Source organism: Rhinoderma darwinii, chromosome 8, assembly GCF_050947455.1.
Source record: "Rhinoderma darwinii isolate aRhiDar2 chromosome 8, aRhiDar2.hap1, whole genome shotgun sequence".
Classification (NCBI taxonomy): Eukaryota; Metazoa; Chordata; class Amphibia; order Anura; family Rhinodermatidae; genus Rhinoderma; species Rhinoderma darwinii.
In genome coordinates, this window is record NC_134694.1 from 29,705,664 (window position 1) to 29,725,893 (window position 20,230).

Below are 20,230 nucleotides of genomic sequence, written 5' to 3' on the forward strand. Positions count from 1 at the left end.
AACATCGAAATTTGTAATATTTACAAGAAATAATAAAGAAAATTCACCCCAACATATGTAAAGCAATGTCTCCCAATTACGGCAATAACCCATATGTGGTAGTAAACTGCTGATTGGATCTACAGCAAGGCTCAGAAGGGTAGGAGGCCATTTGGATTTTGGAGCACGGATTTTGCTGGATTGGTTTTCGGTGCCATGTCGTGTTTGCAATGCCCTGGAGAGACCAAAACAGGGGAAAGCCTCCAAAAGAGACCCCATTTTGGAAACTACACCTATCAAGGAATTTATCTAGGGGTATAGTTAGCATTTTGACGACACAGGTTTTTCGCTAAATATATTGGAATTAGTCTGTAAAAATGAAAATCTACTTTTTTTCTGAAAAAACATAGACATTTTTAATATTTACGAGGAATAATTAAGAAATTGCACTTCAACATTCGTAAAGCAATGTCTCCTGATTACAGCAATATTCCATATGTGGTAATAAACTGCTGATTGGACCCACAGCAGGGCTCAGAAGGGAAAGAGGCCATTTGGATTGTGGAGCACAGATTTTGCTGGATTGGTTTTCGGTGCCATGTCACGTTTGCAACGCCCTGGAGAGACCAAAACAGGGGAAACCCCCAAGTTACCCGATTTTGGAAACTACACCTCTCAAGGAATTTATCTAGGGGTATAGTTAGCATTTTGACCACACAGTTTTTTTGCAGAATTTAGTGGAATTAGGCAGTGAAAATGAAAATCAACTTTTTTTCTGAAAAAGCATAGAAATTTTAAATTTTTACAAGGAATAAAGAAAAAAAGAACCACAACATTTGTAAAGCATTTTCTCCTGATTACGGCAATACCCCATATGTGGTAATAAACTGCTGATTGGACCCATGGCAGCGCTCAGAAGGGAAGTAGCGCTATTTGGATTTTGGAGCACGGATTTTGCTATTGTTTTTCGGTGCCATGCCACCTTTGCAACGCCCTGGAGCGACCAAAACAGTGGAAACCCCCCAAGTTACCCGATTTTGGAAACACCCGTCAAGGAATTTTTCTAGGGGTATAGTGAGCATTTAGACTCCACGGGTCTTTTGCAGAATTTATTAGAATTAGGCGGAGAAAATTACTATCACAATTTTTTTCCACTAAATAGTTGAATTCTCTCATTTTCACATCGGATAAAGGAGAAATAAACAACCAATTTTTATAAAGCAATTTCTCCCGGGTACGGAAATACCCCACATGGGGTCATACATTTTTTTCATTAGAAATGAATTAACCCTTTAAGGACTGATCCATTTTTTTGCGTTCTTATTTTCGTTTTTCACTCACCGCCTTCCAAGAGCCATAACTTTTTTCTTTTTTCGTCAGTAGACTGATGTGAGGGCTTATTTCTTGCGGGAGGAATTGTAGTTTCTATTGATACCATTTAAAAAGTATTGGGAAACTGAAGAAAAAAAATAGGAAAATATAGTAATATAGGAAAAAAATCTGATTTAATTTTTCGTTTTTACAGCTTTCGCCGTGATTTTGGCGGTTTAAATTATTTAAGTTTTTTTACGGTGTTCACCATGCGAGTTAAATAATGGTATATTGTAATAGTTCGGCCTTTTACGGACGTAGCGATAACAATTCTGTTTATTTTTTTACATTACTTTAGAAGAAAAATGGGAAAAGTTTTTTTTTTTTTACTTTAAACTTTTTTCTTTTTCACTACTAATAACTTTAATTCTTCTACACATTTTATTAGTCCCCTTAGGGGACTTGTACCAGCGATCTTTGAATCACGGGTACAATATGCTGCAATACTAATGTATTGCAGTATATTGTTATTTTTACAGACTCCTGTAACAGCGCGATCGCTGTTCCTGTCCGTTAGTCCTGGGTGTCAGCTGTAATACACAGCTGACACCCGCAGCGTATGGAGTGGGCTCAGCACGTGAGCCCGCTCCATACATGAACCCCCGCACCATGACGTGCTATTAAGTCATAGTGCGAAAAGGGGTTAATGCACAGCGGATTGTGTGAATATTGCAATTTTCCACTGATATGCCATTTTAGTGCATAATATGTTGTGCCCAGTTTGTGCCACTGAAGGCAAATACCTCATAAAACGTTAAGCAGGTTCTCCCGGGTATGGCGATGCCATATATGTGGACGCAAACAGCTGTTTGGGCACGCTGCAAGGCTCAGAAGGGAGGGACGCCATTTTGCTTTTGGAGCGCAGATTTTGCTTGGTAGTTTTCTGTTTTGGGTTTTGCTGGTATTTCAGTTTATAATGTGGGGGCATATGTAATCTGTGCGGAGAACATCAGGGCATAATAAGAGGGTATAATAATGCGGTAAATAAATAATAATTCATAGATGTGTGGCCGGTGTTGCACTGATAAATGGTGTCGGATGTTACCCGCTTTTAGAAAACACTGCACATTTTGCATCGCCGTATTCTGAGAGCCAGAACTTCTTTATTTTGTCACCACCGGAGCTGCGTGAGGGCTTATTTGTTGCGGGACAACCTGTACTTTTCATTGGTACCATTTTGGGGTACATGCGATTTTTTTTGATCACTTTTTATTAAATTTTTTTGCAAGCCGGGTGACCAAAAACAAGAAATTCTGACAATGTTTTTTAGTTTATTTTTTGCGGCGTTCACCGTGCACTATAAATGACGATTTTACTTTATTCTGCGGGTCGATACGATTACGGCGATACCATAGGTATATAGTTTTTTTTTATGTTTTGCAGCGTTTGCGCAATAAAATCACTTTTTTATCAAATAATTTATTTTCTGTGTCACCATATTCTGAGAGCCGTAACTGTTTTATTTTTCAGTCAAAAAAGCTGTGTAAGGGCTTGTTTTTTGCGGGTTGTAGTTTTTATCGGTATTATTTTCGGGTACATGCGATTGATTTTTTTTGGGGTGTTCATCGTGCGGGAAAAATAACATTACAGTTTTATAGTTGGGGTAGTTACGAACGCGGTGATACCAGATATGTGTCCTTTTTTTAACGTGTTCATTTTTTTCCTATAATGAAAGACTTATTATAGGAAAAAAATGCAGTGTTTATATAACTTATAACTTTTATTTTTACACTTTTTTTAAAACATTTTTATAACTTTTTTCACTTGTCCCACTAGGGGACACTTAGACTTGCAGCTTTGATCGCTGCTAGAGTACATTACACTACACACATAGTGTAATGTACTCTAACTGTCATTGTGACGTGACAGTCACACTGACAGGAAGCCTCGGAGGACCGGCAGGAGGCTGCTCCTCCGAAGCTTCTGTACATGGCAACCCGGAGGTCATTGTCTGACCTCCGATTGCCACGACAAGCATCGGCAGCCCCCACGATCACTTCGTGGGGGCTGCCGATGCGCTTCAAACCACTTAAATGCGGCGACGGCAATCTGTCGCCGCATTTATGAGGTTAATTGCCGAAATCAGCGGCGATGGTCCGCTGACCGGCAAGGCTGGAGTGTCAGCTGTCGGGGACAGCTGACCTCCCGGGTTCCGGACACTGTCCATTAGGACAGTGTGCGCCGGGAACTACTCCGCAACTGTACGTCCTGATGCGGGAACTAACCCCTCACCAGGACGTACTATTGCGGAGCAGCGCAGCAAGAGGTTAATAATAATAATAATAATAATAATAGTAATATTACAAGAGATATCCCGGTTAGGGCCATCTATTGCATGGTCACCTATTCATTTAAATGGACAATGTATAATTCTACATTTCCCTGAATATGTTGGATCTTTCCCCAGCAATATCAGCTAACACCAGGGCTTTCAGCAGCTAGTGGAGAGGTGATCAGCTGAACGCCAATGTAATATTTGTTTTCCTATATACTAACTATACATGATATCAGGACAGAAAATATACATTTTACAGGACTCATTAGGTGGACGCTCTGAGACGTAATCAAAAGAACACCAACGGGTGCCATAACAAGTATGTAACAGCTATATCTACAAACAGGGGCATTTTATTTTTTTAAATATTCCAATTAAAAAATTGGTACTTTTATAGCAAATTAATATTTTACCAACAAACACTTGACCTCCAGCCATTAATTTATGGCACAGGTTTAAGCTTGATCCTGGAGGACAGAAGCGATTTTCTAACGAGACCGAACACAGCCCTTATAGTAGCAATTGTCAGTGAAACAGGGCAGATAATAACCTAATAATATAATAACAATATTCCCTAATGGGACCTTAGAGGGACGGGCCATCAAAATAAAAAAAATAAGTTAAATAAATAAATACACATAAAATAGCTCTCCCCTCCAAAAGAACTGCCACCTCCTTCTGCCAATCGCTACCGTGCTGTTAACCCCGACCCAATTACCCTAAGTTGGACATGTAATGCATTAAAATTTACGGTAGAAGATGATAAACACTATTAAAAAAATAACTATTTTAGGCTGACACCTTATTACCAGAAAAATTAACTAGAATGTACAAAAGCATATTTTTTTAAAACATTTTTTTTTCAAAAGATAAGCAAAAATGATGTGTATAAAATGATAACACCACAAAAATCATGTTGATAGTCCAAAAAATAATCAAGTTATAGCCTTAAAACTAACGCGTACTAGAAGCGGCTTGACAATGTCTGATCCACAAGGTTCAAAATACCCTGGATCTGAACCAGTTAACTAGAGATACTGTAATATTCTTTCCTGTTGATTATATCGCTCCAACATATTCCACAGCATTATACTGAGATCGTCACCATTCACATCAATTCTCTCTATATAATTGTCTCTTTTAGGTCTGACAATGAAACTTTTATTATATTGAAAGCCCACAATTTTGGTATATCCATTTGTCTAAACACTGGTAACAGTTTAACACATCCCATATCTAGTACCATTTCCAGGAACTAGAAAAAAATATAAAAATGTGGCAATACATTGCTACATGATATGGAAAATCCCAGGATATGTTGAAAGTCTGTCCATGTAAGATGCATTAACAATAATCACCATAATTATATGAAGGATCCAAACAAAAAATTTTCTGACGATTTGTTTCGTTTATGGTTCCCACAAAAGGCACAATGTTACTGGGGAAAAAAATATTTTTCAATTCAATGAAAATGTTTCTTCAGTGCAGTAAAACTATGGACTATGCTTAAACTAGTATTGGTAAAAGCTGTAGGTAAAAAAAAATTCACAATAAAATAAATAGAAGGACTTAAAGTGGTGGTATCATGAAGACAACCCCTTGCTAAATAAAGCTTGGCTGACGATCATTTGATCGACACGGGCCTGGTTTTAGAAACCTTCAGCGATAACCTGTTATGTTATGTAGCCATCCATAAGTTTCCCCTACAGCTGCCAATGCAGAGAGAATGTAGTATTCAATGTCAGCCATTAAAATGAATAGCCAACCATGTAATTGATAGACAGGGCTGGTTAGTGGCGTAGCTATAGGGGTCGCAGTTGCGACCAGCCCCAAAGCCAGGGGAGCTCATGGCCCCCCGCACCACATCAATAAAAAGTTACTATAGTAACTGGGGCCGCGGGACCCTGTTACTATAGTAACTGACAGTACTTACCCGCCTGGTTCCGGAGCGCAGCGGAGGTCCTGATGTCACAGCGCTGTGCGCAGCACATGATGTCACAACGCTATGCACCGCGCACAACATCCCGACCCTGGATAGAGTCAGGACCTCCGCTGCGGCTGAAGAGGAGGGTAAGATTAATATCCCTGTCTGCTGAAGCTAATAGGTCGGGGTGCGACTCCCGGTACCCCGCAATCAGCTGTTTTGAAGGGGCCGCAGTGCTCGTACGAGAGCTGCTTCCCCTTCATTCCGGTCACTTGCTCACACTGTGAATCCGTGTCGGCGACTCACAGTGTGAGCAAGTGAGGGAAATGAAGGGGAAGCAGCTCTCGTACGAGCGCTGCGGCCCCATCGTAGGCTTAGATACAAGGCTCCAGCAGACAGTAATCTTATACTGTATAAGATTACTGTCTGCTGGACCCTGTATCTAAGCATCTTACATAACCACATGGTAAGCTTAGAAACAGGGTCCCGTATCTAAGCCCTCCACATACTGTATAAGATTACGGTCTGCTGGACCCTGTATCTAAGCCTACCTTCTGGTAGGCTTAGATACAGAGTCCAACAGACAGTATCATATCTAAGCCTACCACATGTGTTACTAATAGTTTTTTTGTGTTTGTGTTTTTTTACAGGTTTGGTCATTTGACTATGTCCGATTCGAGGACTACTTCGATGACAGCTTTTTTTTATTATCAATAAAATGGTTAATGAGGGTTGTGTGTTTTTTTTTTATTTCAATAAAATATTTTTTCTATATCTTTGTGTTTTTTTTTAAACTTTATTACTACCGCCTTAGTAATGGCCGCCGGCTGATTGACAGCGTCCATTACTAAGGCGGGGCTTAGTGTTAGCCTGTGCAGAGGCTAACACTAACCCTCATTGTTACCCTGGTACCCACAGCCACCAGGGGTGCCGGGAAGAGCCGGGTACGAACCAGTACTTGGCCATCTGTAGTGATGGTCGGATATTGGGGCGGCCGCGGGCTTTGTATTATCAGGCTAGGAAAGGCCAGAAACAGTGCCCCCCCCCCCGGTAATGCTAGCCTGCTGCTGCTTTATTGTATCTGGCTGGTTATGAAAAACCCACGTCATTTAAAAAAAAATAATTATTAAAAATATTATTATTATTATTATAATAATAATTGGAAAGAACGATGTGGGGTCCCCCCCCAATTTTCATAACCAGCCAGATACAACACAACAGCAGCAGGCTAGCATTACCAGGGTGGGAAAGGCCACTGTTTATGTCCTTCCCCAGCCTAATACTACCAGCCTGCGGCCACCCCAGTTCCCGACCATCACTACAGATCTTCGGCTACTGGTTCGTACCCGGCTCTTCCCAGTACCCCTGGTGGCGGTGGGTACCAAGGTAATAATGGGGGTTAGTGTTAGCCTCTGCATCACCTTAGTAATGGATGCTGTGAATCAGCCAGCAGCTATTACTAAGGTGGTAATAATAAAGTTTTGAAATGAAAAAACCCACACAACCATTTTATTAAGAATAAAAAAAACACTGTCATTGAAGTAGTCCTTGAATCCGACGTAGTCCAATGACCGAACCTGTAAAATAACACAAACACACAAAAAAAAGTAGTAACACATAAAGAAGCAAAACAATTATTATTCTTACCTTTCCTGGGTCCAACGCTGGAGCTGCATTGTCAGCGAGCTGGACCCTATATGTAATCCAATCATGTGTGATACTGTCTGCTGAGCCACTGTATCTAATCCTATCCATAGTTTATAGGGTCGTAGTGCTATAGATATGCTGTCTCCCATACACACATTTTCTTGGGGGGGGACATACAGTGAAGGAAATAAGTATTTGATCTTGATGAGACATGAACAGTCTAGAATTTTTAGGCTAGGTTAATTTTACCAGTGATTATATAAAAAAAAATAAAGAAAATCACATTGTCAAAATTATATATATTTATTTGCATTGTGCACAGAGAAATAAGTATTTGATCCCTTTGGCAAACAAGACTTAATTGGCAAAACCCTTGTTGGCAAGCATAGCAGTCAGACGTTTTTTGTAGTTGATGATGAGGTTTGCACACATGTTAGATGGAATTTTGGCCCACTCCTCTTTGCAGATCATCTGTAAATCAATAAGATTTCGAGGCTGTCGCTTGGCAACTCGGATCTTCAGCTCCCTCCATAAGTTTTCGATGGGATTAAGGTCTGGAGACTGGCTAGGCCACTCCATGACCTTAATGTGCTTCTTTTTGAGCCACTCCTTTGTTGCCTTGGCTGTATGTTTCGGGTCTTTTTCGTGCTGGAAGACCCAGCCACGAGCCATTTTTAATGTCCTGGTGGAGGGAAGGAGGTTGTCATTTAGGATTTGACGGTACATGGCTCCATCCATTCTCCCATTGATGCGGTGAAGTAGTCCTGTGCCCTTAGCAGAGAAACACCCCCAAAACATAATGTTTCCACCTCCATGCTTAACAGTGGGGATGGTGTTCTTTGGGTAATAGGCAGCATTTCTCTTCCTCCAAACATGGCGAGTAGAGTTAATGCCAAAGAGCTCAATTTTAGTCTCATCTGACCACAGCACCTTCTCCCAATCACTCTCAGAATCATCCAGATGTTCATTTGCAAAGTTCAGACGGGCCTGTACATGTGCCTTCTTGAGCAGGGGGACCTTGCGGGCACTGCAGGATTTTAATCTATTATGGCGTAATGTGTTACCAATGGTTTTCTTGGTGACTGTGGTCCCAGCTGCCTTGAGATCATTAACAAGTTCCCCCCGTGTCGTTTTCGGCTGAGCTCTCACCTTCCTCAGGATCAAGGATACCCCACGAGGTGAGATTTTGCATGGAGCCCCAGATCGATGTCGATTGACAGTCATTTTGTATGTCTTCCATTTTCTTACTATTGCACCAACAACTGTCTCCTTCTCACCCAGCGTCTTACTTATGGTTTTGTAGTCCATTCCAGCCTTGTGCAGGTCTATGATCTTGTCCCTGACATCCTTAGAAAGCTCTTTGGTCTTGCCCATGTTGTAGAGGTTATAGTCAGACTGATTAATTGAGTCTGTGGAAAGGAGTCTTTTATACAGGTGACCATGTAAGACAGCTGTCTTTAATGCAGGCACCAAGTTGATTTGGAGCGTGTAACTGGTCAGGAGGAGGCTGAACTCTTAATGGTTGGTAGGGGATCAAATACTTATTTCTCTGTGCACAATGCAAATAAATATATATCATTTTGACAATGTGATTTTCTGTTTTTTTTTTTATATAATCTATCTCTCACTGGTAAAATTAACCTAGCCTAAAAATTCTAGACTGTTCATGTCTTTGACAGTGGGCAAACTTACAAAATCAGCAAGGGATCAAATACTTATTTCCTTCACTGTATGTATTGGGGCTATTTCCCCTGACATTTTAAGACCTTCGTGACGCCCCTGGTTGCTAGTGGTACATTGTTGGGTCACTTAGAAGACCAGCGATACAACTGAAAGCTGCAGGCTGTCGGCCAAGAGAAGTTTGCGGGGGGCCCAATAAGAACTTTTGCATCAGGGCCCATGTGCCTTTAGCTACGCCCCTGGGGCCAGTCATTCACAGATTCTGCTCTATGACATCCAAATGTCTTTAGTAGGGCATATGGAATAGGGCTGATGTCATGAGACAACCCCTTTAATGAACTAATATCCTGGAACAAAATATGTTGATCAATGAATATTACCACTGTTACTGAACTCTATCTTACCTCTGTTGACTAACAGCACAAGGGTCCCCCTGATTTTTAATGCAACATTTCGATAGAATTTACATAGAATTTGTATGTTCATGAGAGTTTGCTATCCTAGTTGTCTCCCACAGATATAAAGAGATTATACATTGAGCCATAGGGGAGACGGAGGTAAAAAATTGCAATGGTATTGTATTGCTCTGAATAAATATATATGTCACTGTTGTAGTATCAGAAAAAGCAGTAATAATAATAGAATGTAAATAATTGGTCATACATTTCTGAATCTTCTGGATAAGACCAATAAAGAAACAAATCTATATCAGTATGGAATAGTTACATTTTTGCAATTTCTCACTTCATGATTTCTCTTCCCCAATACCTTCTTTTATTCATCTTACTACCCAATATTTACAGTTATTCCTCTTCAAAAATGTTTGGATTCTTGAACCTCATCACATTAAAATCGAAAATATTTTTTTATTTTAAATAAATATTTCCTTACCGGGGTCCCAGCTCATCTTCACTGCGCCACACAAAATCTCCAAACTTCTCATAGAGAGTATTGTAATGATGCTGGACTCGAAGAAGCATTGAAGCCGATACCTCCATCAGGGTGTTGTAGGCTATCTGCTGCTCTTTGCCACTGGTGTATCCATTGTATAATGTATAAATTCTGTCAGCAATTTCTGTAAAGCAAACAATTTATTGGCATAGGGAGATTTTCATCATATTGTAGACATAAGGGATAACTAATGCACAAATAAAAATCCATTCTACTCTGCTTAAGACATAGACAAGAAGGTTACTAAAGATATGTATTATGACAACTCTACTAACACTACTACTAGTACTACTGTTTTATAATAACAGGGCCGGCATTGGGGGGGGGGGGGGGGTAAACTAAACAATTGGCCAGGGCCCACATACAGGGATCCAGTCTTTTGGCCTGGTGCTATATTCAACCGTATCCACATCCTATGGATGCAGATACAGTAGCAGGAATGTGCACAATATATCAACGTCCCAGGGCAGGTGGCGCAATGACTCCACTGCATCATGCCACCTGCTCCAGGGAACTGACTTCACAGGCTAGAAGACATCTCAGCCACTCCACTCATCATAGTAACAGGTTAAATCGAGTAAAAGTTATATTATTTCCTGGAGAAACAAAAAGGCACTATTGGCTTCTAGGGGGCACTACTGGCAAATGGGGGCACTAATGGCTGTTAGGGGACACTGCAGGCTGTAAGGGGGCACTATTGTCTATTAGGGGGCACTATTAGGGCCAGGACTAGTCTCCAGCACATGTTTGTGCATTTTTAGATGTTCTTAGTTCTGACTGTGTCTTTTTTGTATTACATAATGTCACAATACCGTGATTCCATTCATATTAGAGGTGCGGTCTGATATATGTGTTTTCTTTTTCTGTAAATTTGCTGTCTAAATTTTTTTTCATTTGATAACAATTCTGTAAAAGTTGGTGATAAATGATTTTGCAAGGCTAAATGTTATTAGAAATGTATTATTTAAACAATAAGCATCTCTGTATGCTAAGGAACAAGCTGAACATCAATCAGATATACAGAATACAAGAGAAAACAATGAGAATGATGTACTAAGTAATGTCATATATGCAGGTATCAACTATATAGACAGCTACATCAATAACAAAAGGAATACAATCTGCATAAACCTCTAATCAAGGTATACAAATGTGTCACATCCATAATGTATTAATGGTGTAGAATCAATATGATCAGATATACAGTATATGCTGATGCATCTTGAAGTGGAAAAAAAAAGCCTCCTACCTCTATATGATAAAGATGTTGTATGAGATGAGATACAAGTTTTTCTTTTTCAGGAACAGCGCCACACTCCTCTATGGGCTGTGTCTGGTATTGCAGTTCAGTCCTTTTTACATGAATGGGGCTGAGTTGCAATAACAGATGCATTCCATAAACAAGAATAGAGCAGCTTCTTAAAAAAAATCAGCTCCTGTTTTTCAATCTCATACAGTCGCTTCCTCAAAACAGTTCTCCTTTGTTAGAGTATGTAGTTATTTTCCACTAATTCTTAACAAGTCACATACAGCAACATTTGGTACATTTAAAATAGTATAAGTTTATGGGGTAATGTTGTGTTCCGAATCCTTTTTACAAAACTTGATGCTTACCTTCAGCTTTACTGTCATCCACCAAAGAGCAAGCAGTACGCAGTGTGACTAAACTTTGTGCTGAGTGCCGTCCATGAGTATCTACAGCAAAAAGACTGAACCTGTAGGGCAGGGAGACAGTAAATGGAGAATGAACATAGCCGTAACACTTAAAATTCACAAGTGCTTATATTAAAAAAAAAAAAAGGTACATAGGCTCATGTTGTTTAACCCCTTAGAGATATAGACAATTTTGGACTTGTGGACAGAGACCATTTTTTCAAATCTGACATGTGTCAATTTATGTGGTAATAACTTTGCAATGGTTTTACTTATCCAAGCAATTCTCAGATTGTTTTCTCGTGACATATTGTACTTTATGTTAGTGTAAAAATTTGGTCGAGAAATTCAATATTTATTTGTGAAAACCACCAAAATGTTGAGAAAATGTGCATAAATTACCATATTTCTACATTTAAATGTATCTGCATGTAAGACAGGTAGTAATACCACACAAAATAGTCACTAGTTAACATTTCCCATATATCTACTCGTTTTTTGAACATCTTTTTTTTTTCTAGGACGTTACAGGGCTTAGAACTTTAGCAGCAATTTATCACATTTTCCAGAAAATTTCCAAAACCTTTTTTTTTAGTTACCAGTTCAGTTCTAAAGTGGCTTTGAGGGCCTTATTAAAACCCCCCCGTGAGTCAACCCATTTTAAAAACTGCACCCCCAAAGTATTCAAGACAGCATTTAGAACGTTTCTTAACCCTTTAGGTGTTTCACAGGAATTAAAGCAAAGTTAAGGTGAAATTTACAAATGTCATTTTTTTTTAGAATTTTTTTTTCAGTAACACAGAAGTTTTTGCCAGAGAAACACAACTCAACATTTATTACCCAGGTTCTGCAGTTTTTAGAAATATCCCGCATGTGGCCCAAGTGTGCTACATGACTGAAATACTCGCTACAGAAGCAAAAGAGCACTTTGTGGATTTTGGGGCCTCCTTTTTAGGCACCATGTCAGGTTTAAAGAGGTCTTGTGGTACCAAAACATAGGAAACACCCCCAAAAAGATACAATTTTGGAAACTACCCCCCCAAGGAATTTATCTAGGGGTAGAGTGAGCAACTTGACACCACAGGTTTTTTGCTAAATGTATTGGAAGTAGGCTGTAAAAATAAAAATTATTTTTTTTTTCTCATAAAATGTAGTTTTTTGCTTATAATAAGGAATAAAGGAGAAAAAACACCCCAACATTTGTAAATACATTTCTCCCGAGTACGGCAATACCACATATGTTACTATTAACTTCTCTTTGGACAGATGGCAGAGCTCAGAATGGAAGGAGAACCATTTGGCTTTTGGAGCTCAAATTTTGCTGGAAAGTTTTTTGGGTGCCATGTCGCATTTGCAAAGACCCTGAGGGACCAAAACAGTGGAAACCCCCCAAAAGTGATCACATTTGGGAAACTACATCCCGTAAGGTATCTATTTAGGGGTATAGTGAACATTTAGACTCCACAGGTCTTTCGCAGAATTTATTGGAATTAGGACGTGAAAATGAAAATCTACATTTTTTCCACTAAATTGTAGAACTTTTTCATTTTACAAGGGATAAAGGAGAAAAACAACCCCTACATTTGTAAAGCAATCTCTCCTGAGTACGGCATTACCCCACATGTGGTCATAAGCTGCTGTTTGGACACACACGGCAGGGCGTAGAAAGGCAGTAGCGCTATTTGACACGCAGATTTTGCTGGATTGGTTTCTAGGCGCAATGTCACATTTGGAGAGCCCCTTAGATACGAGTACAGCAGAAACAACTGAGAAGTGGCTAAATTTTGAAAACTACACCCCTCAGAACATTCATGGGGGTGTACTGAGCATTTTGGCCCCACAGGTGTTTTATAGATTTTATTAGAATTAAGCAGTGAAAATTAAAAATTTAATTTTTTAGAAAAATATGTAGATTTAGCTCCAATTTTTTACTTTTCACAAGAGAAAAAACACCACAAAATTTGTTCATCAATATCTCCCGAGTATGGCTATACCCTATATGTGATCGTAAACTGCTGTTTGAGCACATTGCAGGACTCAGAAAGGAAGGAGCGCCATTTGGCAGTTGGAGCTCAAATTTTGCTGGATTGCTGTTCGAGCCCCATACCACATTTGCAAAGCCCCTGAACTACCAGAGTACAGTGGAAACCGCTGAAAATTTACCACATTTTGGAAACTACACCCCTCAAGGCGCTTAACATTTGCCTGGACATATGACAGGGCTCAGAAGTGAGAGAGCAACATGCCCATTTGAAACCTATTTTAGTGATTTTCACAGCATTGGCCTACAATTGCTTGCCTCCGATGTCAAATAGTAAAAAACAAAAAACAGAAGTGACCCCATTTTGGAAACTACACCCCTCAAGGCATTTATCAATAAGGGTAGTGAACATTTTTTTCCACCTGTGTTTTATACCAGGAATTAATGCACAATATGTCGTGCTCAGTTTGTGCCACTGAAGACAAATATCTCATAAACTGTTAAGCGGGTTCTCCCTCGTACGATAATGACATATATGCAGACATAAACTGATGTTTGGTCACACTGTAGGATTCAGAAGGAAGGGAGCTCCATTTGGCTTTTGGAGGACGGATTTTGCATGGTAATAGTTCTATGTGGGGATTTGCTGGTATTTCAGTTTATAATGTGCGGCCATGTGTAAACTGTGTGGAGTACATCAGGGGTATATGTAAGCTGTGCAGAGTACATCAGGGCATAATAAGAGGATATAATAATGCGGTAAATAAATAATAATCCACAGATGTGTGGCCAGTGTCGCACTGATAAATGGTGCCCAATCTTATCCGCTTTTGGAATACTCTGCACATTTTGCATTGCCATATTCTGAGAGCCAGAACTTTTTTATTTTTTCTACAACTGAGCAGTGTGAGGGCTTACATCCTATCTCAGTCAATTAATTTTACTGACCAAACTGAAGACCAGCAACATATCATAGATCTTGGCCATATTATTATTATCCCCAGTGGCACAGATCCTACTGAAAGATATCGCTACTGGTAAAAGTTTTGTACCTTCGGCTAGGAGCAGGAAAGTGCTCTCCTGGGCATATGACTCTAAATTGGCTGGTCACACTGGAGTGTGTAAATCCCGATAACTCATATCTCAACAGATCTGGTGACCATCTCTTGCCAAAGATGTTCAAGACTATGTCTTCTCATGTTCTATACGGTATGTGCTCGAAACAAGGTTTTGAAACCTAAATTAGCTGGTCTTCTTTTCCCTCTTCGAGTCTACTATTCTCCGTGGCAACACATATCTAGGGATTTTGTCACTGATCTGCCTTTCTCAGCCGGCTGCAATACTACCTGGATAGTTGTATATCGCTTCTCCAAGATCACATACTTTGTCTCCTTTTCTGGTCTTCCTTCTGCTTCTCATCTTGTCAGTCTCTTTGTACAACATATATTCCGTTTGCCTCTCCATATTGTCTCAGACCGAAGTGTACAGTTCACCTCAAGGTTTTGGAGTGCTCTGTGTGGTCAAGCTAGACTCCTCTTCTGCATACCATCACCAGTCCAACGGTCAAGTTGAGCAGGTTAACCATGGCCTGGAGAATTTTCTTTGTCATTTTGCTTCCGCCCAATGTGACAACTGGGTGAGTCTTCTTCCTTGGGCCGAAATCTCCTATAACAACCAGTCCAGGGAATCCACGGGTTCCTCTCCATTCTTTATTGTATACAGTCAGCATCCTTGGATACCCTTTCCTGTGTCTGCTTCCTCTGAAGTCCCCGCTGCCAACTCCAACTATGGGAATTTTTAGCAGATCTGGCAGCAATGCAAATCTGCCATAATTTAAAAATTTTCTCGTATGAATAGGTTTGCAGATAAGAAGAGGAGATCTTCTCCACAGTATTCCCCTCGGGATAAAGTCTGTCTTTCCTTGAAAAATATCAGTCTGAAGGTATGCTGATACAGGTTTGCTCCCAGTTTCCTGGGCCCATTTGAAGTCTTAAAGAAAATAAATCCTACTTCTCTCTGGGTCCCTAATGGGTCCCTAACTCATTATATTTGTCCATGCTCAAGCCTGTGTTCTGAATTCTAGAACTTCTTTTGTCCTGCTACTGCTGATCCTGTACATGAGTTTGAAATTGGGGACATTCTTCACTGCAAAAGATTAGGGAAGAGGACATTTTTTTTGATGGATTTAAAAGTCTTTGGCCTTGAAGAAAGATCATGGGAGCCTTCTGAGAACATCACTGCCTTGGCACTTCTTTAGGAAATTCCATTGTAGTGCTGGACCGGTGGCGCCGGTTCACCTACCTGTCTCTTGGCCTTTGGCGTCTCCATCGTCACTGTGGCTGTGCCGCCACTCCTGCTCGCAGCTGTCTGATTCCTTAGGACACACACTCCCTGGCTGCCTCTTAAAGGGCCAGCGTGCGGGCAATTCAATCCCCTAATCCAATTCCTGTTGCTCCAGAAGTATTTAAGGCACCTCCTCAGATCCCCTGGTGCCTGAGCAACTTTGGTGCAACCTATTTGTGTCCTGCAAAAGTTCCTGTTTGCATGCTGATTTCAGACCAGACCTGCGATCTGTTATCAGACTGTAATCAGCTATCCGCAACCAGCCTGTGCCAGCTATCCGCTACCAGCTTGTAACCAGCTATCCACTACCTGCATCCTGCTGTCTACTGCCAGTCTGTATCCAACTACCTGAAATGAGCCTGAGTCTTCCTACCTATTACGAACTGCGTCTTCCGTTCCTCACCTATCTGCCAAGGAATCATGTGCCAGTGTCTGCACCCTCAGTGTACTACTCCGTTATATCCCTGTTCGCTGGGCAGGCGCTACTCACTTCAGGACCACCTCAAGAGGTAGCGACCTGGTAGTCTCCCAGCAGCGAAGTCAAGATCCCTGTACGGGGTTAAAGGGTGAAAACCAGGGAGTATACTTTGATAACGCCCTTAAACATCGCCCTAAGTCAAAATGGTGGAATAGTACAGTGGGTCCACAACCCGCTGGCATAACAATCAGCCTGCATTCAGCTATCTGTTATGAATCTTTATCCAGCTATCTGCCTCTATCTATCTATCTATCTATCTATCTATCTATCTATCTATCTATCTATCTATCTATCTATCCAATAATAGGCAGTTATTAAAGTTACCTTTTTTTCACCTTGTCATTGGAGTGCTGCCTATTATTGGATGTTTACTGGATATGGAACTGTGATCGGGTTCCAAGGGCGTGCACCCATCTATATCTTTAAAGCTGGTGCTGCTGGACGGTGGACTTCCTATCTATCTATCTATCTATCTATCTATCTATCTATCTATCTATCTATCTATCTATCTAAACAAAAAAATGTTAACCGCACAGTCAGTTCTTAAAGATGAGGGTGCAAGCCCACCAGGGACATGACCAAAGTCACCCAAAATGTATATTCCAAGAATCAGGCAGCACTCTAGAGATGTAGCAAAAATAGAAAAATGTGCTTTATTCAATCAGTCAAACCAGCAACGTTTCAGCTCTACCATAGAGCCTTAGCTTGAGAAAGGTTCTATTGTTGAGCTGAAACGTTGATGGTTTGACTGATGGAATAAAGCACATTTTTCTATTTTTGCTACATCTCTGGAGTGCTGCCTGATTTTTGGAATATCTAATCTATCTATCTATCTATCTATCTATCTATCTATCTATCTATCTATCTATCTATCTATCTATCTGTCAGGTCCGTATTTCACACCGAATAACCACCTCTGTAAATTGAAAGCTGAAGGCATGCCTGGAAAGAAGTAAACCAGCCAAAGATGTTTGGTACACAGCTTCCCTCAGTCAGCCAGGAGGAAAAAAACTGAAAACTTTTATTCAGAACAAAGAAACACACAGAAAAAAAACCCTCCCTAGGGATGTGGGAGTGCCCAAGCCCCCACCGCTTCTCAGCTGCAAATTCTTCTGTACACTCTTCTTCCATATGTGTGTCCGACATGAACAAAGAACTTGTTATATATATCAGTATATTACACAAAGAACTGAAATGTATATACATATGTGTGAGGATAATATTTTTCAAACAATATACATGATAATGATCCCTGACATATCTATCTATCTATCTATCTATCTATCTATCTATCTATCTATCTATCTATCTATCTATCTGTTATCAGCCTGTATCCAGGTATACCAGCCTGTATCCAGCTATCCGCTACCAGTCTGTATCCAGCTATCCGCTAACAGCCTGTATCCAGATATCTGCTACCCGTCTGTATCCAGCTATTGGTACCAGTCTGCATCCGGCTACCTGCTTCCATTCCGTATCCTGTTACCCATCAGTCTGCATTCCGCTATCTACTGCCAGTCTGTATCCAACTATCTGAAACTAGTCTGAGGCTTACAAGTAGTTACAAACTGTGTCTTATGATCCACAGCCATCTGGCAAGTTATCATCTGCCAGTGCCTGTACCCTCAGTGTACTACAACGTCGTATCCTGATCCGCTGGGCCAGCCTCCACTCATATGTTGTTAACTTTGCACATAAGATCTGGCTTAAAGGAATTCAGATTTTCTGATAGAAAGCCAGCATCACATTTTAATTGGTAGAAATATGCAATTTGGGGAAAAAAACATTCTCAATTAGCTAAATTTCAATGAAAATGATTATCATACTAAGCAACAATTACTGGAGTTATGCTATAGTTTTTTTTAAGAAGAAATATTATGTAATTTTATTTTTCTATTATTATATGGCCTTGTTCACACGGTGCTCAAAAAACCCGACATCTAAACGTGCAAAATACACTAGCATTTTTGTAAAGCGCTTTTTAAACTACAGGCGTTTTTGACACGTTTTCGTCATTTTTTGATGCATTTTGTGCACGCTTTCTGTTTTTTTGTAAAAGTAATTAGGACTCCCAATGACTATGAGAATTAGGCGAGTTTTCAGCCCGTTTTCCGTGCCAAAGAACTGACCTAACACTTTTTTTATGCAACGTGTTTTTTAAACACAAAAAACGCATCAGATACACGCTGTGTGAACATGGCATATTGTAACGTCCGTGGTCGCTGACCACAAACTCCTTCCATCCAGTCGATGCCCTTCTCTCCAGAGATGTCTGCACATGCGGCCGTCCTGTTCTGCAGTGGCCACCAGGGTGTGCTCGCGAGCTCAGTCCAGACCCGAGAAGCCAAAGTGCACGCATGTGGGAAATTGAGCTGATTGCTCCCAGAGCACCCTGGGCTATAAGAAGGTACCAGCCCCATACTCCAATGCCTGAGCGTTGTTTGTCGTATCCTAGTTTGTCTTGCAAATGGTCTCCTAGTGTTTTCCAGTTCCAGTGTTCCCTGTTCCTGTATCCTGTATCCCGTGCTATCCTGTTCCAGTGTCGTGTTGTGCTGTACCTACGCCTGTCCTGCTGCTCCACGCCTGACGTCTACCTGCTGCCTAGTCCCAGCCGAACCTGCCTTGCTACTGTCCGAGCTGCCACAGATACCTTATACGAACTGTGACCTGCACCCTGTTGGCCAAGGCGGTACGGCCCAGTGGGTCCACGGACCCAACGTGACACCTATGAGTTACATGGGCATAGGTAAGCCCATAAGAGTTTTAAACGTTTAAGGGGTTGTATGGGCCTAGACATCAATAGCAGGTCATATGTGTGATCAGAGCAAATCCATCCATGAGCTACAATACCAGGCACAGTCTTTGGGACGAGAGCAGAGCTGTGTCTGGTAAAACTATGAAGGGGCTGCCATTAATATTTAGGCCTATACAACCCCTTTAATGCTATATTAATATTTAAAACCTTTACACTGTTCAGCCATAACATTAAAACAACCTGCCTAATATTGTTTAGATCCCACTATGACTCGTTGAGGCATAGTCACCAGACCCCTGAAGGTGTCCTGTGGTATATCGCACCAAGATTTTAGCAGCAGATTTTTTAAGTCCTTTAAGTTGCAAAGTGGGGTCTCCATGGATCGGACTTGTTTTTCAAGCACATCCCTAAGATGCTCGACCTGATTAAGATAAGGAAAATTTGGACGTCGAGTCAACAGCTTTGCCCCTTTGTCATGTTCGTCAGACCATTCCTGAATACATTTTTGCAGTGTGGCAGGGTGCATTATCCTGCAGGGGGGGAGAATTGCCATTAGGGATGCCGTTATCATGGAGGGGTGTTCTTGGTGTGCAACTATGTTTAGGAAGGTGGTACGTGTCAAAGTAACATCCACATATACAGTATGCCGGACCTAAGTTTTCCCAGCAGAACATTTCCTAGAGCACCAGCTTGCCTTCTTCTGATCTGTTCCCCAGGACGCACATGCACCTAGCTATTCACACGATGTAGTAATAAAAACGTGATTCATCAGACCAGGCCATCTTCTTCCATTACTTCATAGTCCAGTTCTGATGCTCACATATGCTTTTGGCAGTGAACAGGGGTCAGCAGGGGGACTCTGGTTGGTCTGCGTCTACGCAGCTACCATACGCAGTAAACCGCAATGCACTTTGTGTTCTGACACCTTTCTTTCATAGTCAGCATTAAGTTTTTCAGTAATTTGTGCTACAGTAACTCTTCTGTGGGATCGGACCAGACAGGCAAGACTATGCTCCCCACACACATTAATAAGCCTTTGGCGCCAAAGACCCTGTCCCTGGTTCATCGGTTGTCCTTCCTTGGACCACTTCTGGTACTAGCCACTGCATGTCGGGAACACCCCACAGGACCTGTCATTTTGGAGATGCTCTCACCCAGTCTAACCCTTACAATTTGGCCCTTGTCAAAAGTTT

General features: G+C 41.0%; 1 protein-coding gene across 2 annotated transcripts in view; it reads right to left on the bottom strand.

Moving 5' to 3' along the window:
- ASTN2 (astrotactin 2) overlaps positions 1-20,230 on the bottom strand; it is a 647,867-nt gene that overhangs the window by 22,126 nt on the left and 605,511 nt on the right. For both annotated transcript variants that reach the window (XM_075835546.1, XM_075835545.1), the window contains 2 exons: positions 11,442-11,542; positions 9,768-9,951 (listed from right to left, as the gene is read on the bottom strand). In XM_075835546.1, the coding sequence (XP_075691661.1) occupies positions 9,768-9,951; positions 11,442-11,542 (285 nt within the window). The remainder of the gene's footprint in view (positions 1-9,767; positions 9,952-11,441; positions 11,543-20,230) is intronic.